This window comes from Polistes fuscatus, unplaced genomic scaffold (assembly GCF_010416935.1).
Source record: "Polistes fuscatus isolate 324 unplaced genomic scaffold, CU_Pfus_HIC Scaffold13, whole genome shotgun sequence".
NCBI lineage: Eukaryota > Metazoa > Arthropoda > Insecta > Hymenoptera > Vespidae > Polistes > Polistes fuscatus.
This window is the reverse complement of record NW_025113031.1, coordinates 3640273-3662606: the sequence shown is the minus strand read 5'-3', so window position 1 is coordinate 3662606 and position 22334 is coordinate 3640273. Positions and strand designations below refer to the sequence as shown.

The window sequence follows — 22334 nt, the reverse complement described above, 5'->3', positions numbered from 1 at the left end:
TATTTCTCTAACTATTTCTTTTCGCTTCATACATAAATATATAATAATAATAATAATAATAATAATAATAATAATAATAATAATAATGGTAATAATAATAATAATAATAATAAAAAGCTTTGTTTAACAAAATTTTCATTCGTCTAGTATGAGAAAATAAATAAATGATATTACTTTGATATTGCTATTAAAACATAAGTATAACGTAAATAAATCAAATATTGTCCTTTTATCATAGATATTGGTGTTGAGAATGATTGAAAAATGATATGAATTCAAGTAATTATTACCATCCACTATGAACGTTGTAAACATATTACAATGCATTATAATATTGCCTTTAAATTTTGTTGTATTCGAGAACATGGATCACTTTGTACAATATAAATACCGTTGATATGGTATCATCGATATCTCAGTCACAAATACATAAACACATAATAATCATATAAATTGCAATTTGCTATAATCCTCGTTTGTTCTGCACGTTTATTAAATAGTACAACATATATTCATGATAACTATTACAGCAATAGCATGTAACTATAGTTATGCTACCATTATTATAATTATACAAATATTTTACAAGAACAAGAATGGTCCTGATTGACGCTAAGAATGCGAATAGAAAAATACAGATTGTTTTCGAAGACAACAGAATTATGGGCAATTGCAATTCATGAAATTAGTGGTATTAAAAAGAAAAAAAAAGAAAGAAAGAAGAGAAAGAAGAAAAAGAAGAAAAATCAAAAACAAAGATATTAGTTGTTCTTACTTGTTATTATCCCTTCTTAATAACTTCTCCACCAAGTTTCTTTACACTTACATCTCCATATATCAGGGGTGGCCAACTTCATTAAAAATATATATAATCGACTATTTTTCTTAAAAATATGTCGGAATTAACCTAATTAAATCTTAACACAACACATAACACATGTAAAACATAAACCACGACAGTTTGTTCCATAAAAGCGACTAACGATAAGTTTCAAAATCGTCTCCTGTCGGCTATGATCGACTAAAATCGCTTCACGATAGATCGATCGCAATCGATCGCGATCGATTTGTTCGCCATTCCTGTCATATGCTATTCTTCATGAATCTACTCGACATCTCCGACGTATTACGCTGCGCTTATTTGCAACTACATAAAACAAACATCTAAAAGTAAATATTTATTTGGTAAAAAAATGTATTAATTGTTTAATATAAATTATTGAACATTGTATCAAATTTTATATTCACTTCTTGTGGTTGACAATAAACTGATTTTATAAAAAGATTTGTATTAGAACAAATTACAATAATAATATTTTACAGCTACTTTACTTTGGATAACCCCATGGATCCTTTTTCTGATCCATCAGGATGAGGGAGGATTCGCAAATTTTTTTAAATATTTCACGAAGTCGTCCTTTAGGGAATACCTGTAAAAAATACAAGAAAAAATTTAATTAATTTTTAGATAAATTTTATATAAGTATAATAATATTTATTTTAATAATTTATTTTATTTTATTTTTTTTTTTTTTCAGAAATGCATACTTCAAACAATTGATATTGCTCGCACGCAAGGATATCGGCTAACTGTATACAACCGGCATGTTCATTCATTTCAGACATGACGGTATGTAACAATAATGCAATTTTGGGAATGCATAATTTGCGTAATTTTTTTAATTGATGTTTCCTTAATACTTCTTCCTGTATTAATGGTTCATTTGATTCATCATCATTAACTTCGTGTGAATTATTGTTGGTGTCGACGAGCCAACCACCATCAGGAAATAAAAGAACGTTAAATAAAAGCTGCTTGACCGCCTGATATAAAGAAAAGAAAATATAATTAGTATTAACATTTTAAATCTATTTGAAAACTACTTTATATAATTTTAAACATACTTTGGTATGATGTTGCATAGTACATTTCCATCTATCTAATTCAGTATTATATTGCGCCTTCTTATGATCGTAAGCAACTTTTTCAGTGAATGTTGCATACGCTGATAAATCTTCCAACGGAGTTGGTTTACCATGATGAAAGTGATGAAACCATTCCGAAAAGCCTTCCTGTGCATCAAGGTATGTTTTATAACAAAGAAATTCTCTAATAGTACTTGATGCTTTTTTTGATAAATTATCAGTCATTGTAAGGTTTACGAGTGTATTTTCCATAGTTGAATAATCAGACATAACTGATTCAATAGAATCTGGTGGGATCTGAAATAAATGTATATATATAAATATATAGAATAGTTTTAAAGATGAAATTAAATTAATGTTATTAATAAAATAATTTCTTTTTTACTTTATTGAAAGCTTTGCGAGCAGCATCGATTTTGTCGTTGGTAAGAAAATATCTTATTAATGCATTAGTTTGCCACAATGCTTCCTCTCGCTGGTTCCGATAGAAAATAATCCAATCCAAAGCATTGATCTTTTCCAAATCGGCATCTGTGAGAGCACCCTTTAAATCCTCAGATTTAACCTCTGTATTCTTTTGACGTATACTTTCAACAACTGTTTTTGTAATAGCTTCAACATTCAAATTAGCATCTTCGGCAGCAGTCAAACATCTCTTACGTTGCTCAAAATCGGTAATATTTTCTAAATACGAGGCATAATTTGATATTTGATCTTCCTGCGGTAAGGTAGCTGTATAAAATGCAATCAAGATTGGATCGCCTATTTTGATAAGAACTCTAACGTACGCCTGTAATACTTTATCTCCTATTTTATCTTTCATATTTTTTCCAGTTTGTCGTAAAAATAGAATTAAATGCGCTAAGAATCTTAAAAACTGGGGATCACAGGTTCCTAGATCAATCATTGTTTCTATTTCTTCCATTAACTTTGGAATTTGATCTAATATTAAATACTTTTGTATAAGATGATCCGGTGTACTAGCTTGAGTGCGTATCAATTCATTTTTGGATGCATGAAGTTCCTTAAATATTTCCTCTAACGAAATATTATTCTTCCAATATTCTTCAGGCATTGGTGCATGATTTTTTGGCATTGTATCTCTTAATTCTGCTTCAACTTTAACATCCAAGAGACCCTTCATATAAGCCCACAATGCATCTTGCCAGGACATAGCTACTTGTAACAATTGTTGAACATTTCCACAAAGACTGGCATAAATAGCACGATAAAACTGACCTGAGTAAGTGAAAAAATATAAATGAGAGTAATAATATAATGTACACTGATATTAATAATAATATGCATGAATTTTATTACCTACACGCTTATCCTGCGAAAGTTCCCAAGCACATTGTTTCCAAAGATCTCTATTAGGATTACCTATAATTGGTAATTTAGTATCTGTCAAAGGATTACTATAATTTGGATCGTGATGAGGTACCCATCCTAATAAACATGCAGCTCTCCATGGTTGACCGCAATGAATTGATAAAGCTTGCGCTTTTTGAAGACGACCACAACGTACTTCTATAAACATTCTTTTTTCAAGTCTAATATCATCTTCCTTATCTAAATCATGAATAGGTTTGCCTTCTCTTATAGGAGCATCAGGATCCATAGAAGTTATTAATGGTCTGGAAGATCCAAAAGCTATTCCCATACTCTTATTTTGCAACTGATACAACGTATTTTCCCAAGCAACAGTTTTATCGGTAAAACATTCTATACTTGGTGATCTATTAGCTTGATCCAATGCATTTTTTTCTAACCAATCTATAATCAATTGATATTCTCTTACTTGTCTTTCAGTTTTATATAAATGTTCTATTACATTTTTCTCTGATATATAAGTTACATTAGAATTATCTTCCATCATAGTATCAAAATTTGATGCGTTTACCCTATTTTGATAAAGACAATATATAAGTCTCCATGTATTTCTTTCATTTTCTAATGATATTTCTTCCATAGATAAGGCTGTATTTTCGACCTTAGCTTGCATTCCTATAATAAAGCATACAACAAAGAATAAATACATTAAGCACATAAATATATAAATACAACGTATTCATGCATTAATCTTACATTACGCATGAATTAAGAAATGAGATTTACCTCGCATTATTTCCAAAGTATCAGTACAACTTTGTATAAAATCAGCAATAGTATCGAAGACTTGTAGTTCAGAAAGATGTGCTTGTATGCATTGTAAGAAATCATAATACAATTTAGTATTAACTTCCCGCCATGGCTCGTTGGCTTTCAAAATAATTCCTGTTACGCTACTATCTTCCATGATTTCTCGCATGGTCATATCATTCTTTTCTGAACATGCCATTATATCACGTAATTCATGAGGTGCTACAGTCAAAGATATGTCTATATCAGAGTAATTATGAGCCTTCATCATCTTTGTATTAACATAACTTCTGGAGGATATTTTGGGACTTAGTGTATCATTGAGTTGATTGAATGTATCTTCAGCATCTTTGCGAGAATGAGCACTTTGTTGCAAAGATATTCTCTTTGGTGTAGTACTTTTAGTACTTAATCTTAAAAATGATTTTCTTTGCGTAGTTTCTTGATTCAAAAGTCGTATTGATTGTGCTAAATTTTCTTTCGTATCGACTACGTTCTCCATTGGAAAATATTATTCTGAATTTATTTATAATAATATGTGATCACAAAGTAACATGTGAAAATATATATATTATAAGTTAAAAAGTATAATTTTAAAACGAAATATATATACTAGTTTTATTTAATATCAATAAACACACTTATCAAACTAACCTCTCTTTCGAAGTTATTTAGTTTGTAAAATTAATTCGGCAGATGACGGTAGTGTTGAATTGGCGACCAATAAGAGAACAGCAATTAAGTAAAATAGAAAATTTACTTCGTTTATTTTGCGCAAATTGTTCTACGCAGGCGGGTAAATTTGAAACTTAATCATACAATCGTAGATATATAAAAGCAGGACATGCCGTCGACGTGTTAAAAAATTTATTTTATATATTAATCAAGTATTTTAATGTTAAAATTAAAAAATATACTAATAATCGAATTAATCGCTTTAATTTGTGAATGATTCGTATATGACTAAAAATCAACCAATCAAGGAAGTCGATCGTTGCAGCCTCTACTGGAACTCAATAATAATTAATTAAGTTTTTTCGGTTATTTACTTTTTTCATTCCTGAATTTATCAAGTGTAAAAACGTGTATACCATTGTTGAACTTTTGTTTTTATCTTTGTGTTTTAATTTGTGTTTAATCCAGTATTAATTGTCACACTATATGATTATACAATCGGAACACTTCAGGTTGATAAAATTTTAGAGATAACGAAGCCTGTCATCGTCCATCTATTCGATCAGAAGAAACAAGAAAAATCATCATTTTTCTTCAATCTAATAAACCAGAGATTACCAGAATATTATAAACATATCTTTATTATATCGTAGCTACAAATAAATTGTTAAGATAAAAAGATATTCTCGCGTCATTTAGAAAGTGAACGACAAAGCATACTTGCAAATTCATTTAATTTGCTGCTAGATGTCAGGCAGATCACATATCTCACGTAACCTACAAAGTGATAATGTTGCAGTATATATACATATACTTTAAATATACGTGCATCATATGCATATATTTATATTTTATTTTGAAAAGTATATTTTTCGGTCGACTAAGAACATATTCACATACAAGAGCAGGATCCATTCGTTATCGTACTTGATAAGATGACGAAATATGTTTGGACATATCTAATACAAAATCAAAAATGTCATTTATAAATATAAAAAAAAAATGACCTAAAATTTTAATGAGATTTATAAATTAAAAGAATGTTGCGAATAATTATGAAAAGCACCGATAGGTGTCTATAGTATCGTTGCGAATTTAATGCCCTCTACATCATACAATGGTATGACGTTAGATAAAACGATACTTCTAAAATGAGTAGCAGCATGTGGAAATCAGTCAGTAGTAGGTACGATTGACTATTGTTATAGTGACATTTAACAATAATATCTAATAAAACGTTGGATAAATTAATAAGTTCGTCGTAAACTTGTTATATTCCCTTCATTAACGATAGAAGAAAATGGCAACTCACGAGGATATTGGCATTGGAGATTTTGTCCTACTGGATGAGATCAACATCGAGAAGGTCGTGGAAAACTTGAAAGTTAGGTAAGTTTTATTTGATCTTAATATCGTTTTTTAACAACATCGAAATTTATCGAAAAAATAGGAAGAATGTCTATTATTATTTTCATAGTTTGTTCAGATTTTTTTGACAGTTTGTAGGAAAGAATGGGCGCGCGTCTTTTAGTTAATTTGTTATTCTTGATTCATTCATCTCTACCGAGAGGGCGTGGTTCATACTTGCAGCAGGTGGTTGAAAAGCGCTAACAATTTAAATTTTACATTCTTTTTTTAAAACAACTTAATAATAACAATAAAAACATACATATATATACATATCAAAAAAAAAAATATGTCATATTTATTCTTATTAATAAAACACGAAAAATATTTTCAAATAATCAAATTTATAATAAAATTCGCGTATATAGATTTACGAAAACATATATTGATGATTCGTTAATATTTTTATTGTTGTTTTATGTATAATTAATATAGGAGAAAAAAATGTATCTCTTTAACAATGTGTTTCTTTCGGTGAAACGATTGTACACCGTATAAGTACGTAATTCTCTTATCACATTTACGTGAAGTATGAGTCACCTGTTCGCTAAATCGGTGTGCGTTCGCATCATAATGTTCTTTAAATACTCATAGACGCATTACTTAAGAATGTGTCCTAATTTTTTTTCTCTTTTTTTCGTTATATGTACACATATATATATATATATGCATTTGTATTTGATTTTATTTCATCTTTTATAAATAAAATTTGCTCATCTGTTTACTTAAACTCATATCTTTTTCTTTTTTATTTCTTTAAATTTTGTCGAACATACATATACACTATCAGTAAAAAAAAGACAATTCAAGAATGACGTGTTCACGTATTTATATTGTTGATAAAAAGAAATAGAAAATTGTTATTGATAATAATTGATTTTGATAGAACAAATGCATATCTCTCTTTTGTCTATAAAAATTTCTGAAAGTACACACGCTCTCTTATCGTTTAAACTATATTTCTAAGCGATATAGGAATTTATATTTAAAATAGATCATTTAGATTGTCTAATTACATATTTATATCTATTTGTATTATTTCAGATTCAAAGGTGGAAAAATATATACGTATATTGGGGAAGTGTGCGTAAGTGTTAATCCTTATAAAAATACAAATATCTATGATGCGAACCATATTAATAAATATAAAGGTAATAGAAATAAAATTATAATACGCAAGATATGTCAATTTAATTTGTATCGATTGACTTGTTATTTTATATTTCTTTTTGTATTTACTTTCTTTTCTAGGGAGAGAATTATTTGAAAATCCACCACACATATTTGCTATCGCGGATGCAGCACATCGCGAAATGAAGCAACAAGGTCGGGACACATGTATAGTGATAAGCGGTGAATCAGGATCTGGAAAGACGGAAGCTAGCAAAATTATTATGAAATATATTGCTGCTGTTACCAATCTAAGCGGACAGCAGGAAATCGAAAGGTCTGTTATTCTTAGTGGTATCTAATAAAAGATTTAATATAAAAAATAAAAATATAACAGGGTGTGTGAACTATAAAACATCATTATCTAATCTATCATAATCTCCTCTTTTTTTTTAGATAATTTATATTATTTTTCTTTCAATTAAAGATCTTGATAACGATACTTTGCACTTGATCTTTTTATTTTTACTATAAGATGCGTTTTCTTATATGTATATAAATATTTAATTAATAATATAATTATCTTTGTTTGATTTGCCAATTTCAGAGTAAAGAACGTGCTTATACAATCAAATTCAATATTAGAAGCATTTGGAAATGCTAAAACGAATAGGAATGACAATTCGTCTCGTTTTGGAAAATATATGGACATTAATTTTGATTTCAAAGGGGATCCGGTGGGTGGACACATAACTAATTATTTACTTGAAAAATCACGAGTAGTCTATCAACAAAAAGGAGAACGTAATTTTCATTGTTTTTATCAGGTATAATAATCTAAAACACATAACCGAGATTATTTGTAACGATATCAAATGGAGTATTCCATATAATATTTAATTTAATTTTCTAGCTGATTAATGGTTGTAGCGAAGCTGACTTGCATCAAATGAAATTAGTGCGTGATGCTAGTGCTTATTATTATATCAATAAAGATGATAATAAATCAAATATAAATGATAGGGGTGACTATAAGACTGTTAACGGGGCCATGTCTACTTTAGGATTTTCACAAAATGAAATACAAACAATTTGGAATATTATCTCTGGCATTTTACATCTGGTAATATTATTTAATTATTATTTTTAACTTTCATTTATTTGTTCATTTAGCTTTTATATTTTAATTAATCTCTCTTTACCATTTAGGGTAATATTATGTATAAAATAAATGAAGACAAACTTATTGTTGAGAAAAGTAATGCTCTAGCTAATACAGCAGCTTTATTTTCTATTGGTTCAAATGAACTAAGAACTGCTTTATCTCAAAGAGTAATAGCAGCTGGTGGAGAAATAATGCAAAAGACGCATACTTTAATGGAAGCTGAATATGGTAGGGATGCTTTGGCAAAGGTAACATAATTGCTTATAATATATATTATTCGAATTATATCATATAAAATCATAATGAATATAAATAATATTAACAATATGCTTAAATTATTTAGGCAATATATGAAAGGCTATTTACATGGATCGTATCACGCGTTAATGATTCCATTAATGTAAATGACAATAATTTGTCTAGTAAATATCAAACAGTCATCGGTGTCTTAGATATTTATGGATTTGAAATCTTTGATGTGAACAGCTTCGAACAATTTTGTATCAACTACTGCAATGAAAAATTACAACAACTTTTTATCGGTAAGTTTATTATATGCGATATGTAATTGACTAATTGAATAACCAATATGCTTTTATCCTTTTCCTTATATTTCTTATTGCATAATGTGTATGATCATATAATATTTTAACATTGATCATACATCTATATATGCAGTTATAAATGATAAGTTCATTTAATAGGATCAAGAGTCATAGAGACTTAACGCCAAGTATATACTTGGTGAGTATAGTACTTTATATGTAAATATAAAAATACTAATTGTGATCTATACTTTTATTTTTCTTATATTTCTTATTGTATAGTATATATATATATATATAGATGTATATCTATACTTATTATTATTATATTATTTGTTACATATATTTATATAATACTTTGATGTTAATTGTGTGAATCTATGTAAAAAATTATATATTATAATTATATTTAACATATATGATTACAAATTTTCAGAATTGGTTTTAAAACAAGAACAAGAAGAGTATAAGAGGGAAGGAATTGCATGGCAAAATATTGAATATTTTAATAATCAAATAATTTGTGACTTAGTGGAACTATCTCATAAAGGAATATTAGCTATCATGGATGAAGCGTGTCTCAACGTAGGCAAAGTAACGGATGAGGTACGATAATAAATAATTACAAAAATGTACCATTTTAATGTTCGTCGAAAATATCATTTTCTTTTCTTTTAGATGCTTCTCGAAGCGATGGATACAAAATTGGCAGATCATCAACATTATTCCTCTCGACAATTAAAACCGATGGATAAAGAATTACAACACAGGATTCATTTTAAAATCAAACATTATGCCGGTGATGTAGTATATAACATTAATGGTTTTTTGGATAAAAACAAAGACACTCTATTTCAAGACTTTAAACGTTTACTTTATAAAAGCAATGATTCTATAATCAGTAATATGTGGCCAGAAGGTGCTCAAGATATTACAAAAGTAAATATACATATAAATATATTTAACAGAAATATTATATATATATTATTACGTATTCTAATTATTACAAATTGAAATGTGCATTTTCATTATAAAACAGACTACGAAAAGGCCATTGACCGCTGGTACATTATTCCGTAACTCTATGATCGCATTGGTTAAAAATTTAACTAGCAAAGAACCATTTTACATTCGGTGCATAAAACCTAATGAAATTAAATCTCCTATCATTTTTGATGAAGAAAGAGTAAACCATCAAGTAAGATATTTGGGACTCGTTGAAAATATATTAGTAAGGAGAGCAGGATTTGCTCATAGACAAAAATATGACAGATTTTTGAAAAGGTTACTCTATATAACTTTATATTATTAGATTTTATTTTATCTTACGTTCCATAATTTTTTACGAGAGGATACTTTTTTTTCTTTTTAGATATAAGATGATATCACAATATACTTGGCCTAACTTTAGAGGCGGTAATGATAAAGATGGAGTTCGTACGTTGATGGAAGAAAAAGGTTTTTCAGATGATGTTAAATATGGTCATACTAAAATATTTATACGCTCACCTCAAACTTTATTTGCATTAGAAAAGGTTTGTTAATCTCGCATTATTATTTTCTTTAATTTATATAAAGAGAAACACGCATAATGTATAATTATTAATGTTCTTAAAATTAACATATTTTTTATTTTAGGCACGTGAAGATTTGATACCAGGGATTGTAATATTATTACAAAAACAATGGCGCGGTTATTTGTGTCGACAAAAATACAAAAAAATGAAAGCTGCATTGTTTATTATAAGATATTATCGTCAATACAAGAGATATTTTTATATGAAAGCGTTGGAAAAAACTTTTATTAATGTTAAGTCTATGCGTGACCATGGTAAACATTTAACATGGCCAAAAGAGAATTATGCTGTTCGTCATGTTGTACCCTCGTTAAAAATGATTTTTGCAAGATGGCGTGCTTGGATGGTGCTTAAAGTTGTTCCTAGAGAAGATTGGCCACAATTACGATTAAAGGTAAATGATAAAGAAAAATATATTTTTTTTTATCTCATAGTTTGAACAATTTTTCCATTTTTTATTTTATTTAAGATGGCTGCAGGAGCTGTATTACGTTCCAAAAGACTTTATTGGGGTCAGGATAGACGTTGGGAAGGAAATTATTTATCTAAACCAGATGAGAATCCTCACAATGATGTTTTCATTTCTTCGATAAATAATCTTCGAAATACAGATCATTTTAAGACTGTTCTATTCAGTTCATTCGTCAGAAAAACTAATAGGTCATTAAAAATATTTTCTTAATACTTTTATAATACAATTAAGTAGAATAACTTATTTATTTTCTTAATACAGATTTCACAAACAAGCTGATCGTGTTTTGGTAGTAACAGAACATGCTTTGTACAAATTAGAAAGTGTCAAATTTAAGAGTATGAAAAAAGGTATACCTATTGCTGAAATAACTGGCTTAAGCGTATCACCTGGAAAAGATCAACTTATAATCATTCATTCTAATCGAGGAAATGATCTTATTATTTCAATCACTGCCAAGGAAGATAGAGTCGGTGAACTTGTTGGTATATTAAGTACTAGATACAATCAGTAAGTTAAATTTCTTTATGTGATCGAAATTATTCCTGAAGTTGAATTATTATTAAAGATAATATGATCAAAATGTTTGTTAATAGATTACGTGGTACTGATCTACAAGTTACAGTAGACGTAAAGTTTAAATGTATGCTGGGTAACAAGAGTAGAGTATTACGAGTAGAAGTAATGCCTGATATAATTGAACCAATATTTAAGAAAGATGGAGATCAAATTATTTATGCCATACCGCCATCCATTGGTATAATCGATCCTAATTCTAGACAAGAAATCAGGACAGTTAGTTAAGTATAACCTACGGTGAGATATATAAATTTTAGATTATTTTATAAGAATACATTTTATATATGTGCATGTGCTATATATATATATATATTTTAATATTAAAATTTTAATTACATATTACAGTAATGAAATTTTAATGAAAATAAAAGTATTGTTATTACATATGTGAAAAATAGCTATATAATATAAGTTAATAATACAAAATACGTAAAGTATTTTGTATTTTACTAAGAAAGTATTTTACTAAGATTTTGTGTAAAAACAAAAACTTAAAAAATAGATATACATATATATATATTTATATATATGCATATTTATGTATATATAGGTAATCATATAACTATTAATTATTTTAACCAACGGCTATTATTATTTTATATTTGAGTCAATTATTTAATATCTAATTCGCTTTTGATTATACGAAAGAACATTAATCTATATACTTCAAACTGGTAAATAATTGTAGGAACTATTTAATAGAAGCAAAACTTTAAAAAATGAAATTCTTTTTTTGTAAATATCATATATTTTTAATTAATTCATAGTAAATTTTATTAAATAAACAATATTAATTTTAAATCTCAAATACATTTTATGTATGTTACACAGTGTTTCGTAATATATGAGGCCCACTTTGAGAGTGGACAGGGAGGGCACAGAAACAATGGAAAATAGTTTATATAAACATGTGTATTACGAAGCACCCTGTATATAACAATTGATATCGTATAATCACATTTTTTGTGATAAGTTGTGCCTAATTGCTTGTGGTAAGAATATTTCTAAAAGTTAAATAGTATCTAAGCGGCATTAAAATGATACGTTAATGTTATTTGTAAAAATAAATATACCACAAAAATTTATTACAATAACAATCAATAAAAAAAAGAACTAGGTAATTATCGCTAAATATATTGATCGCTTTAATTCACCATAATCAATCAAAAATCTATAGATATGTTTGAAATACGTATATAAAATATATATATTAATAAGAGAGCTTATATAATATGAATTTTGTAAAACCGTTGAATTTGTAAACTTAAAAAGGATCCCTCTGGTTATTCATGTTAAAACATTAGCCATAGATTCTATTAAGCTTCTATACATTTATTTTAATGTAAAATTGTGGCCTTCTACTTATAATCAAAATATATTTTTGTAATTTGTTTTTCTTTTTTTAACTTCTGTAATATACAAATGCAAGTTATGTGCATGCAATATTGTAATTATTAACATTGTTAAGAAAAATAATATTGAGTAGATATGGGTAAAATAAAAAAACTAATTTGGCATATAAACTTTTTATATCCATTTTAACAAACTTTATGCTAAAATTGTTAACTAAATAAAATTAGTTTCAATTTGTGTAAATTTTATTGATTATAACAGCAAATTGGTTCAGCCAAAATATAAAAAATTTTTAGATACAATAATATACTTTACACACCTAATATAATGAAAAATATTTTCTAAAATATTAAATTTAAATCCCTTAAAAATTTTCATAGTATAATGCCCACATTTTATAATAAATAATTATGAAAAAATATATAAATATATATATAAATGTTCGGATTATTTTAAATCTACCATACGATAGAAATGCATGTATAAATTTATATTTTATATGAATTAATTATATGACAATATTTATAAAGAATTTGATCCATTTGAATGTATTTTTAAAACCAAGCATATTTTATTCAAAATTTGTAATAAAAAATAACATATAATTTTTGTGTTAAAGTTTTAAATAACTCATATTTAAAATTATCCGTTTAAATATTTCCACGGAAAGCATTAAAAATTATATCATAATTAATTCAAATTTAAATAATGATCATTTTCATTCAAAATTATAAATGACATTAAAAAAGTACATATTGTTAATTAAACGAATATCGAGAACACACGCAGTGTAATTATTATTTGCCGTATTTTTTATTGTTAAAGGATGATATAATATTTTTTTTCTTTTTTTTTTTATACAAAGTCAATATCAAGTAATCTATTCGATACGTTGATAGAGGTATATGTATCCCAACTCCTTAGGTGGATTTTCAGATAAAGCAACCTGTAAAAAATAATCAGTTATAAAATATCACACAACGATATGAACAAAAGAGATATAGATAGATTTATTATAATACTTACTCTATCGTCATTATATATCACCCATCGATTATTTTTCAGCAAATGACAGACGTAATGTCCTACCATTGATGAAGTCCCCATATGTGATATAAACCCTACTAATTTGTATTCTGTAAATAGAAAATATAATTAATAATATTAATTAAAACGATAAGGATTTGATATAGTAATATAATATTTTAAATAACAAATAATAAAATACGTACGATTACTTCCATCTCGAAATATATCGTCTGAATATCCAGCATCGTTTTCACCGTCATCCAATTCAACTTGATGACTAAATATCCAATCGGCTGCGCGTTCTAAATTATTATTAGTCGCTTTGAGAGCTTTTATTGCTTGTTCTTTAGTAAAACCCATACTCATTACCGTTGCCAATGCATTGTCATTTGGTACAAATTTATCACTTCCTAAAATATTGATTAAATATATTAAATTTTATTTTTTTAAAAGTGAAGTTAAATCGTTTTGACTTTCGAATTGTTCTTATAGGAATCTCTATAAAATGCTATTTACCTGTTTTAGCATCAATTCCAGGAGGCACGAACGGATCCGCAATATCAGAATCACCAATATGTTCCATCACCCAAGTAGTAGCTTCTTCTATACCACGATTGTCGGTGAAGTACAAAGCTCGTTTACAAGCTTCTTGAGGGAAACCCATATCTGTTAGGTCATTTAAAATGCTACGATCGTAGACTGGAGATGGTGGGTCAGAACCAGCTAAATCCGGTAACAAAGTTTCACCAGGTTGTAAACCTAAGCCACGTAAAGAGCTCAGATCTATTACATCTGGCATTTCTATAGCTACATCTAATTTAACAGGGCTCCAATTTTCTTTCATAGTAAACTTTTTCAAATGCAACAATAGGAAATCAGGAAATGTGGCCAATCTCGTTGTTCTGTAATATTTAAAACAAAAAAAGAATAATAATAATTATTGTAAAAAATAGGAAAATATTATCGAATTATCGAATGCTTACTTTTGCGCGGTTGTTTTTTCGTTCAATGCGGTACTGTAAAATTGTTCGACTATCTCCGGTTGTATAAAAGTTTCCAGGCAAGACATTAGCTTAATACGTGGCCTCACGAATGCATTTGGGTCTACTTTTTGTCCTTTTGCTTCTGTTTCTTTCTTCAGTGCTTCATATGCCGCAACTTCTTCCTGATATTATACTACATTTCATTACTACTATTCACTGACCATTAGATCCAACTTCAGTTGCAATTTATTTGTAGTGAGGATATTATCTGGATACTTAATTGAAAAATATAGTAATAATATGTAAATAATTACTTTTTATAAATATAATTCGTCATACCTTGTTAGTTGCCGCTTCTAATGGTATAGGTAATGGTAAGATGTATTCAGGACGATAAGTATATTTCACTTTACCAGAACTTGTGCATTGATAACGTTCTTCGACCTTAAATTTAAAGCAGTGCGTAGGATTTACCTGATGTCTGCTGTTACGCTGTTAAATTAAATTACATTTCATTAATAAAATAGTACATAATATTGATACATAAAAAAAACATTGAAATACATTATAAAATTATTTACAAATACATTTATACTAATAAATAAGGCATAAACAGTTCCTAAGTTGAAAATCTTAATTTTTTATGAAACTTTGTAAAAACATGTTAAATATTTCATTAAAATAATCATTTTCAAGTTGGATGCCTCTGCTTGTTAAAATACAAAAGAAAAAAAGTCTCGTTAAACCGGTGGAGATGCATTTTGATATTTACCACTTTGTAAACACATTTTTTTTAATCATATTTATGTGTTATAAATAATTACATCTAAAATGTTAATGAGCTGTAGGAAGAATTCCTGAGCGTCTTGTTGCCGATTTGAGGAAAAACCTGGATGTCCACGACCAATCAAGTTTTTGAACATTCTTGGAGGAATACCTTGTCGCGAATCATCATCTGTGTTTGATAGTGGTGATACGGAATATCTTCCCGAAAGTAATCCAACTCCGAGTTTGGACCTAGAATAAATATATTAAGTATATAAATGTCTCAGACATGAAACACTATTTGTTTTGCTAGATACAAATCTTACATTTGAACATTAAAGTCATTAGCTGGATCAGTGTAATTCTGTTTATATATGTACGGTGCACCATCTACAAATCTATACAAAATATTTTTAATTATTATTATGCATACATATATATATTTAAAAAATAATTTATAGAGGAATTTATATGAATATATTACATATATAATGTACCTTTTTATAAAGTCGGGAATAGCAAATAACATTTGCATAACACTATTTAGATAACAAGAATTTCCAAGATTAGCAAGACCAGTGTAACCAGCTCCATACAATGGCGTTAATTTGCTAGCAGCTTCTTGAAGGGCAACCCATTCTCCGAATTTTTGATTAAGGTCTAATTCTAACTCGACCATAGATTTATCAGTTTTTTCCATCTGAGTGATGTTAATTCCCCAGTGGGCCAAATGTTCTATTAAATTAGGATCTTCTACCATGTCATTTTCATCGTACGAAAAAACGTCTGCTTTTCCTTCCTTTGTTATGGTACCCAATTTAACAGCGAGTGGGTAATTCGTGTTACGATAATGTTCAACTGCATGATCATTCCCTCCGGTGCCATCGTAAAATTTACGTCCACAAAGAATAGAACCATCGGTTAGATTAAGCCAAAGATTCTGTCTGAGATCACATTTCTCACACTTCCAACCGCTTGGAGAAATTTTTATACCATTATCCAGTTGCTTCAAATTCTTAGCATGCCTAGAAACATTAAATAAATATCATTAAAGTCCATTAAAGGGTATTGTAGTGAATTATAAACGTATATAATCTTCTCCATTGAAACAGAATATAATCATTTCGCATTGGATACAAGGAACTTACTTAGTTACAGCTTTTATTTCACCGTCCCAAGTTCCAGCTAAAGTTTCTGTTTCTGCGACTTTCAATGCGGAATCTGACTCCAGTATCAATTTGACAGATAGTTCTACCTGAAAATTTATTACAAAAATTTCCAAATAATAATATAACAAACTTATTGATCGTGATATATTTATTTATAAACGTACCTGTGCTGGCAGACCCTCCCTAGGATAAGAAACTTCAGTAAACTTTGGCAATATAACTATTTTATATTCCTCATGATAAGTATATTTTTGTTGATCTGGTGTAAAGCCACCAGAAGTTCCTATGGCTAATCTTGTTATCTTTTTATCAGGACCATCTCCTTTTTGATCAGGTACAATCTACAATGTCACAAAGATTTTTTTTTTTTTTTTTTAAATAAAAGAATACACGCACAAGATTGTAATTAATTAAAAGATTATTTCTAACGTACCTCCTTCTTTGTACGTTTTATGTGAAGAAAGACAGGATTATGGGTTAACCGATAGTAATGAAGAACATGGTCTTGTCCCAACCCCAAAAATGTTGCTAGGCTGATATATAAACCTGTAGGTGAATCCTGATAATAAAGAAGATAAAATAAAAAAAAAAATAAATAAACGGAGAAAATGATTAATATGAGTAAATATTATTAGGATGTATAAGAAAAAATAGAAAAAAATATCTTACTGGCGTGTCGAACGAATAAACACATTCGTCCTTATATATTTTATCGGTCTGTTTTGGAATTTTTATTTTACCTAAATGCTGCATCAATTCTTCCATGATAGATTAATTCTATCGCACTAATTGAAAGATTACTTTAAGAATTTATAACTCAAAAATTAATCTCCTAAACGTAACCTGCCTCTGGGCATCAACTCACATAAAGCGCCGGCTTACACATTCACGTTATATACAACATATATATATATATATATATATATATACATATATACATGTATATATTATATATTATATATAGATGACATGCATGAATTGCAAAAAAGCAAACTAAATAGAAATTTTCCAAATTGGTTTTCTTTTTTATATATATTAAATTTATTTTTTTCTCCTTATATTATATTTCTTTTTTTATTTATACGATACGATTCATATAAAAAAATGTTAAAAATAAAATATATATATTTGAAGGTTATATCAAGATCATTTTGTTGGGAGTAACCCGAAAGTACATGCCGATTTTGAGAAATAAATATATTCTTATTAAAAAATCAAAATTGAATATTTATTTATAAATGTAATAACAAAGTAGATAAACATTGTAAAGGTAATAAATAATAAATAAACAAAAGAGTTATTTATTATTGGCATACATATGTATTTATTAATTTTGATAAATATCATATAAATTCATTCACATATTACTTCAGGAAATAAAAAATTTTAATATAATTGAAATATTTTCATACATACAATATAACGAAAAATATTATTATAAATAATGTAATTACTATTGGATGAACTTAAATTGTTTTTTCTAATACAAATGTGGATTTATTTAAATATGTCTTACGAAATGATCAATCAAAAAATAAAAAAAGTACGTATGCAAAATATAAATTTCTTCAATACCAAACTTTTAAATAAAGATCGTTATGAATATACAGCATAATAGATTACAACAAATAAGTGTATATGAAAATTTAAAGCTTTTCGAATCCTATAATATCTTTTAGTTTTGTTAATAAGACATCGCTGTGTGTTTTATAATCCATCCGTGATATGGATAAACAGTTTCCCTTTACTCTTGATTCGTCCTATAAAATAAAATCATACGTGTGTTAAATAATTTAAATTGCAATTTTTTTTAAACAAGAATTTATATGTATATATATATATATATATATACGGTGTCCTATAACTGGTGGTACTAAGCGAGCAGGAGATAGCACGTGTAGTAGACAAATTTTTAATCTTATTTTTCTCAAGAACACAAAGTCTTATTATAAACAAATTTTATTCCATATTTTCGACTTAGTTTTTCATCCACAATCACCCTCTTCTTGTTTGTACCACCAATTATAAGATACCTTGTATATAGTATTTCAGATAATGTCTACTAACGTTGAACGTTTCTACTTTCATACGTAATTTCACAAGGAAATATTTGAATGTGACATCCGAAAATTTTTCCAAGAATTGCTCTTGATTGTTTTCCTGTAATTCACCCAATTCTTGGGATGTTGTATTTAAAACTTTTTCAGCTTCTTCGTTGAAGGCCACTGCCCAGTGATTATTTATCCAATCACTAAAATTAATCTACGATAGATATGAAAATAAAAATGTTAGATTTAATTTTATTAATTTAAATAAATTCTACCTATCTCTCTCTCTCTCTCTATCTTGATAAAATATAGGGACTATATATATATATTCAAGTACATACATTTGCCAGAATCCGGTACTTGAAGCTTGGATATTCTTTGTTACATTTTTCACATCTGTACATTCCATTAGCTTGATCTATCATCTTAAAATAAAGAAATTTGTTATTAAACAATATATTTTTAACTCTTTCGCCAAACGCATATATGCGCCCAAAGTCTATATCGAAAGTTCTTGCAGGACACATATATACGTTCAGTCAAAAAGTTAAAAAATAACATGATTGAATATTTAAAGAATAGAAATAATTACATACTTTCTTTTTACAACCTTCAACTGGACATGATTTATAAGTAACGTTTTCGGATTTAATCAAAGTTATCATAACTTTACCAATGAAGATGAGTGAATTAGTTTTTTTACCAGTTACCAAATCTATCGCTTCCTGTATACTTAACCATTCTCCATTCATAATACTATTTGTATTACTCGTAGATAAACTTTTAGCCTGATCAGACATTCCTATAGTATTATACCATCCACGTAATCTATATGAAAAAGAAGATATAAATATTTTCTTTATTGTATTACTAAATATTATAAAGTATTAACCCTTATCGGACGGAAACTTGTTACACCTTATTTGTCGTTTTATTCATTAACACGTCTTTTGTTAGCTAATAAATAGCGAACGTTCAATAGGGTACAAACTATATCTCATTGTAGGTGATATACGTCCAATAAGAGTTAAGATTAAAGTTTTGTTTTTATTAATAACTATACTTGTGAGCTTCTGGTATATCAGGATCTACTTGAACAACGGAAGACATTAGGGTAGAAAGATTTTTTCCACCATTAAATTCACCAATACGTGCCCCTTTAATAGCGACAACAGGATTATTATTTCCATTAAAGTTTTCAGCTTCTGAGCCCCATAAACTCAAACATATCTGCATTATATTAACAATGTTTTTACTATAATTTTACATATCATATATATACATATATGTATATGTAATATATCCTTTCTTTTAATAATAAATCTTTTACCATGGTATTACTTTCATCGATTAAAGTAACATCTCTTTTTTTAAGTTCTCTACCCGTAGTTCGTGCTTTCAGCATTTGTATTTCTTCGCAAGATTTGACAATTCCCAAAACATCTGTAATATAGCAATAGATATATGCACTTAGTATCAAACAAATCGATATTAATTATGTAAGTATAGAAATATTAACGTCTTACCTACGATATCGTTTCTTTCTTTGTTTTCTATTTTGTTTATTGGTACAAAATCAAATTGAATTGTTGGAATACTATCAACTTCATCGTGACATGGGATAACTTCAGTTTCTGAAGTCATACTCATCTCATAATCATTCTTCAAAGTACTGTATTGTTTATTCGCTGTTTTTAAATTACATCGCGAGATGTAATAAATTTTTCCAACCTATAGTTAAGAAACAAAGATAAAATTGTAGCTTTAGGTAAAAAGATCTTTGAACAGATATATTAGTCATACACACATTTATCATATCATAAAATTTATCGCATTGATCTCTGAATGCTGTACATCTTATTTCACCGCTCTCGTCTACCAAATCACAAGAAAATAATTTTCCTTCGCCTCGAGAATTGGACCACGTTATGATATTAGATTTGCTAGTAACTCTTGCTTTGATAACCCACCTATAATAAAATTAATTAAAACGTAAATAATATATTATAATATATTTTAAATATATAATATTATATCGATACGGCTTACTTATTTTGATATGGGCTTAATGCAACAATAGGAGTTGTAGTTATTTCAGATGCATGATCATGAAAACTACTTTTTGGAACTGTAATTAAATGAAATATCATAATGTAACAAAATGAATAATATTTTTAATAAATTAAAAAACTTACAGTTGGGTGTCGGCATAGGCTTCTGTACAGTTTGTGATTTCATTGGTTCTGCATTAGCATCTCCATTAGCATTGTTATCAATATTTACGGGATTTCCTATTTTAGAACCAACTTGTTCGCCAGGAACTTTTACATCTATGCTCAATATCACCATCACACGTCTATTTAAATATATATAAATAAATAATAATTATATTCTTCTTTTAATAATAACATCAAAATAAGTAAAGATTAATACTTACTTTTGTTTTCCACTATTATTGACCACACTTACAGCATATCTGTTAACCTGGCATATGGAAAAATCAGTCAACTCCGTTATCTTCGAATTTAATTGTGTGGCTAACATAGTAAAAGAATTAACTCTCTTGCCATCAGAAACTAATAATCTGTAACGTTCTCCAGTGTTTTGACCAACTAACTTTTTATGACCCTAAATTTAAAAAATAATATAATATTACTTTGGTATACAGAGTACGTAAACAATAAATATTTACAATATTTGTTAGAACATATACAGGTGTTCTAAAAGTATAATCAAGAATAATTAATAATTAATAGATTTATAATAAAGTGGTAATCATTTTCTTACTAGTATTTGAATAATTGGGTTGTCAATATCGTCGCCTGCCATGATTTTCTAAAGAAACGTAAAACGCATTATCAAACATTGTTGACATGGATAAAATATTAAATGTTCAAACATGATACAATAATATCGTAGCAAAAAGTTATATATTTATTATACTTACATCTAAAGCTCCTTCCGTTAAAGGAATCATGTTTATTCTCTGGATATATATTAGAATGTATAGAAAATCAAATCACAAAATAATCCTTTGTTTCACCAATGTACCACGTTACAAATCTTTAAAGTTGTTATATTGTGCAATACACGATTATACCAGTAAATAATCTATTTACAAAAAATTAAATAACAATAATGATAAACATGATTAATAAATATTAATATTAGTTATCAGTACATACTTATTAGAAATTCCAATATAAAGCATACATTTCGCTCAGCATATTACGTTGCATTGCATCAAATTATGTCACTAGGTACAGCCGGTAATATTTCCCGCGTATTAGTTACCAACATAAATATTTTAAATGTTTTTAACAAAATACCTAGGATATACATTAAAATTATTTTTTTTGTTAAATGTAATTATAATTTTTCTAAAATTT

The 22334-nt window shown here is 27.6% G+C and overlaps 4 protein-coding genes across 5 annotated transcripts; 1 reads left to right on the top strand and 3 right to left on the bottom strand.

Moving 5' to 3' along the window:
• Nucleotides 1-1219: 1219 nt before the first annotated feature.
• On the bottom strand, nt 1220-4612 carry LOC122513742 (nuclear pore complex protein Nup107). The gene is made up of 6 exons (XM_043630212.1): nt 4045-4612; nt 3247-3933; nt 2312-3165; nt 1906-2223; nt 1549-1824; nt 1220-1430 (listed from the first exon to the last, which is right to left on the bottom strand). The coding sequence occupies exons 1-6, from the start codon at nt 4568-4570 to the stop codon at nt 1329-1331; spliced, it is 2763 nt and encodes a 920-aa protein (XP_043486147.1). The 5' UTR covers nt 4571-4612; the 3' UTR covers nt 1220-1328.
• A 901-nt stretch (nt 4613-5513) lies between these two features.
• On the top strand, nt 5514-13194 carry LOC122513741 (unconventional myosin ID). 2 transcript variants are annotated; one of them, XM_043630210.1, is made up of 16 exons: nt 5514-6132; nt 7195-7301; nt 7402-7597; nt 7868-8087; nt 8174-8383; nt 8470-8673; nt 8769-8967; nt 9407-9576; nt 9649-9909; nt 10010-10254; nt 10343-10505; nt 10609-10941; nt 11017-11207; nt 11281-11529; nt 11616-11835; nt 12430-13194. In XM_043630210.1, the coding sequence occupies exons 1-15, from the start codon at nt 6044-6046 to the stop codon at nt 11821-11823; spliced, it is 3045 nt and encodes a 1014-aa protein (XP_043486145.1). In that variant the 5' UTR covers nt 5514-6043; the 3' UTR covers nt 11824-11835; nt 12430-13194. The 2 variants fall into 2 exon arrangements, with proteins under 2 accessions (XP_043486145.1, XP_043486146.1); XM_043630211.1 differs by lacking the exon at nt 12430-13194 and having other exon boundaries at nt 5514-5929; nt 6038-6132.
• A 545-nt stretch (nt 13195-13739) lies between these two features.
• Nucleotides 13740-17782, bottom strand: LOC122513787 (ubiquitin carboxyl-terminal hydrolase 5). The gene is made up of 13 exons (XM_043630260.1): nt 17567-17782; nt 17331-17456; nt 17062-17238; nt 16877-16983; nt 16226-16753; nt 16055-16126; nt 15788-15980; nt 15303-15455; nt 14964-15145; nt 14497-14882; nt 14184-14390; nt 13978-14087; nt 13740-13897 (listed from the first exon to the last, which is right to left on the bottom strand). Exons 1-13 carry the CDS (start codon nt 17660-17662, stop codon nt 13832-13834), a joined length of 2403 nt encoding a protein of 800 aa, XP_043486195.1. The 5' UTR covers nt 17663-17782; the 3' UTR covers nt 13740-13831.
• Nucleotides 17783-18445: 663 nt separating this feature from the next.
• Nucleotides 18446-22216, bottom strand: LOC122513795 (replication protein A 70 kDa DNA-binding subunit). Its single transcript, XM_043630264.1, has 14 exons — nt 22131-22216; nt 21893-22056; nt 21733-21780; nt 21383-21573; nt 21141-21301; nt 20995-21073; nt 20753-20915; nt 20472-20676; nt 20276-20388; nt 20009-20175; nt 19542-19773; nt 19287-19370; nt 18965-19159; nt 18446-18657 (listed from the first exon to the last, which is right to left on the bottom strand). The coding sequence occupies exons 2-14, from the start codon at nt 21920-21922 to the stop codon at nt 18544-18546; spliced, it is 1782 nt and encodes a 593-aa protein (XP_043486199.1). The 5' UTR covers nt 21923-22056; nt 22131-22216; the 3' UTR covers nt 18446-18543.
• Nucleotides 22217-22334: the final 118 nt, after the last annotated feature.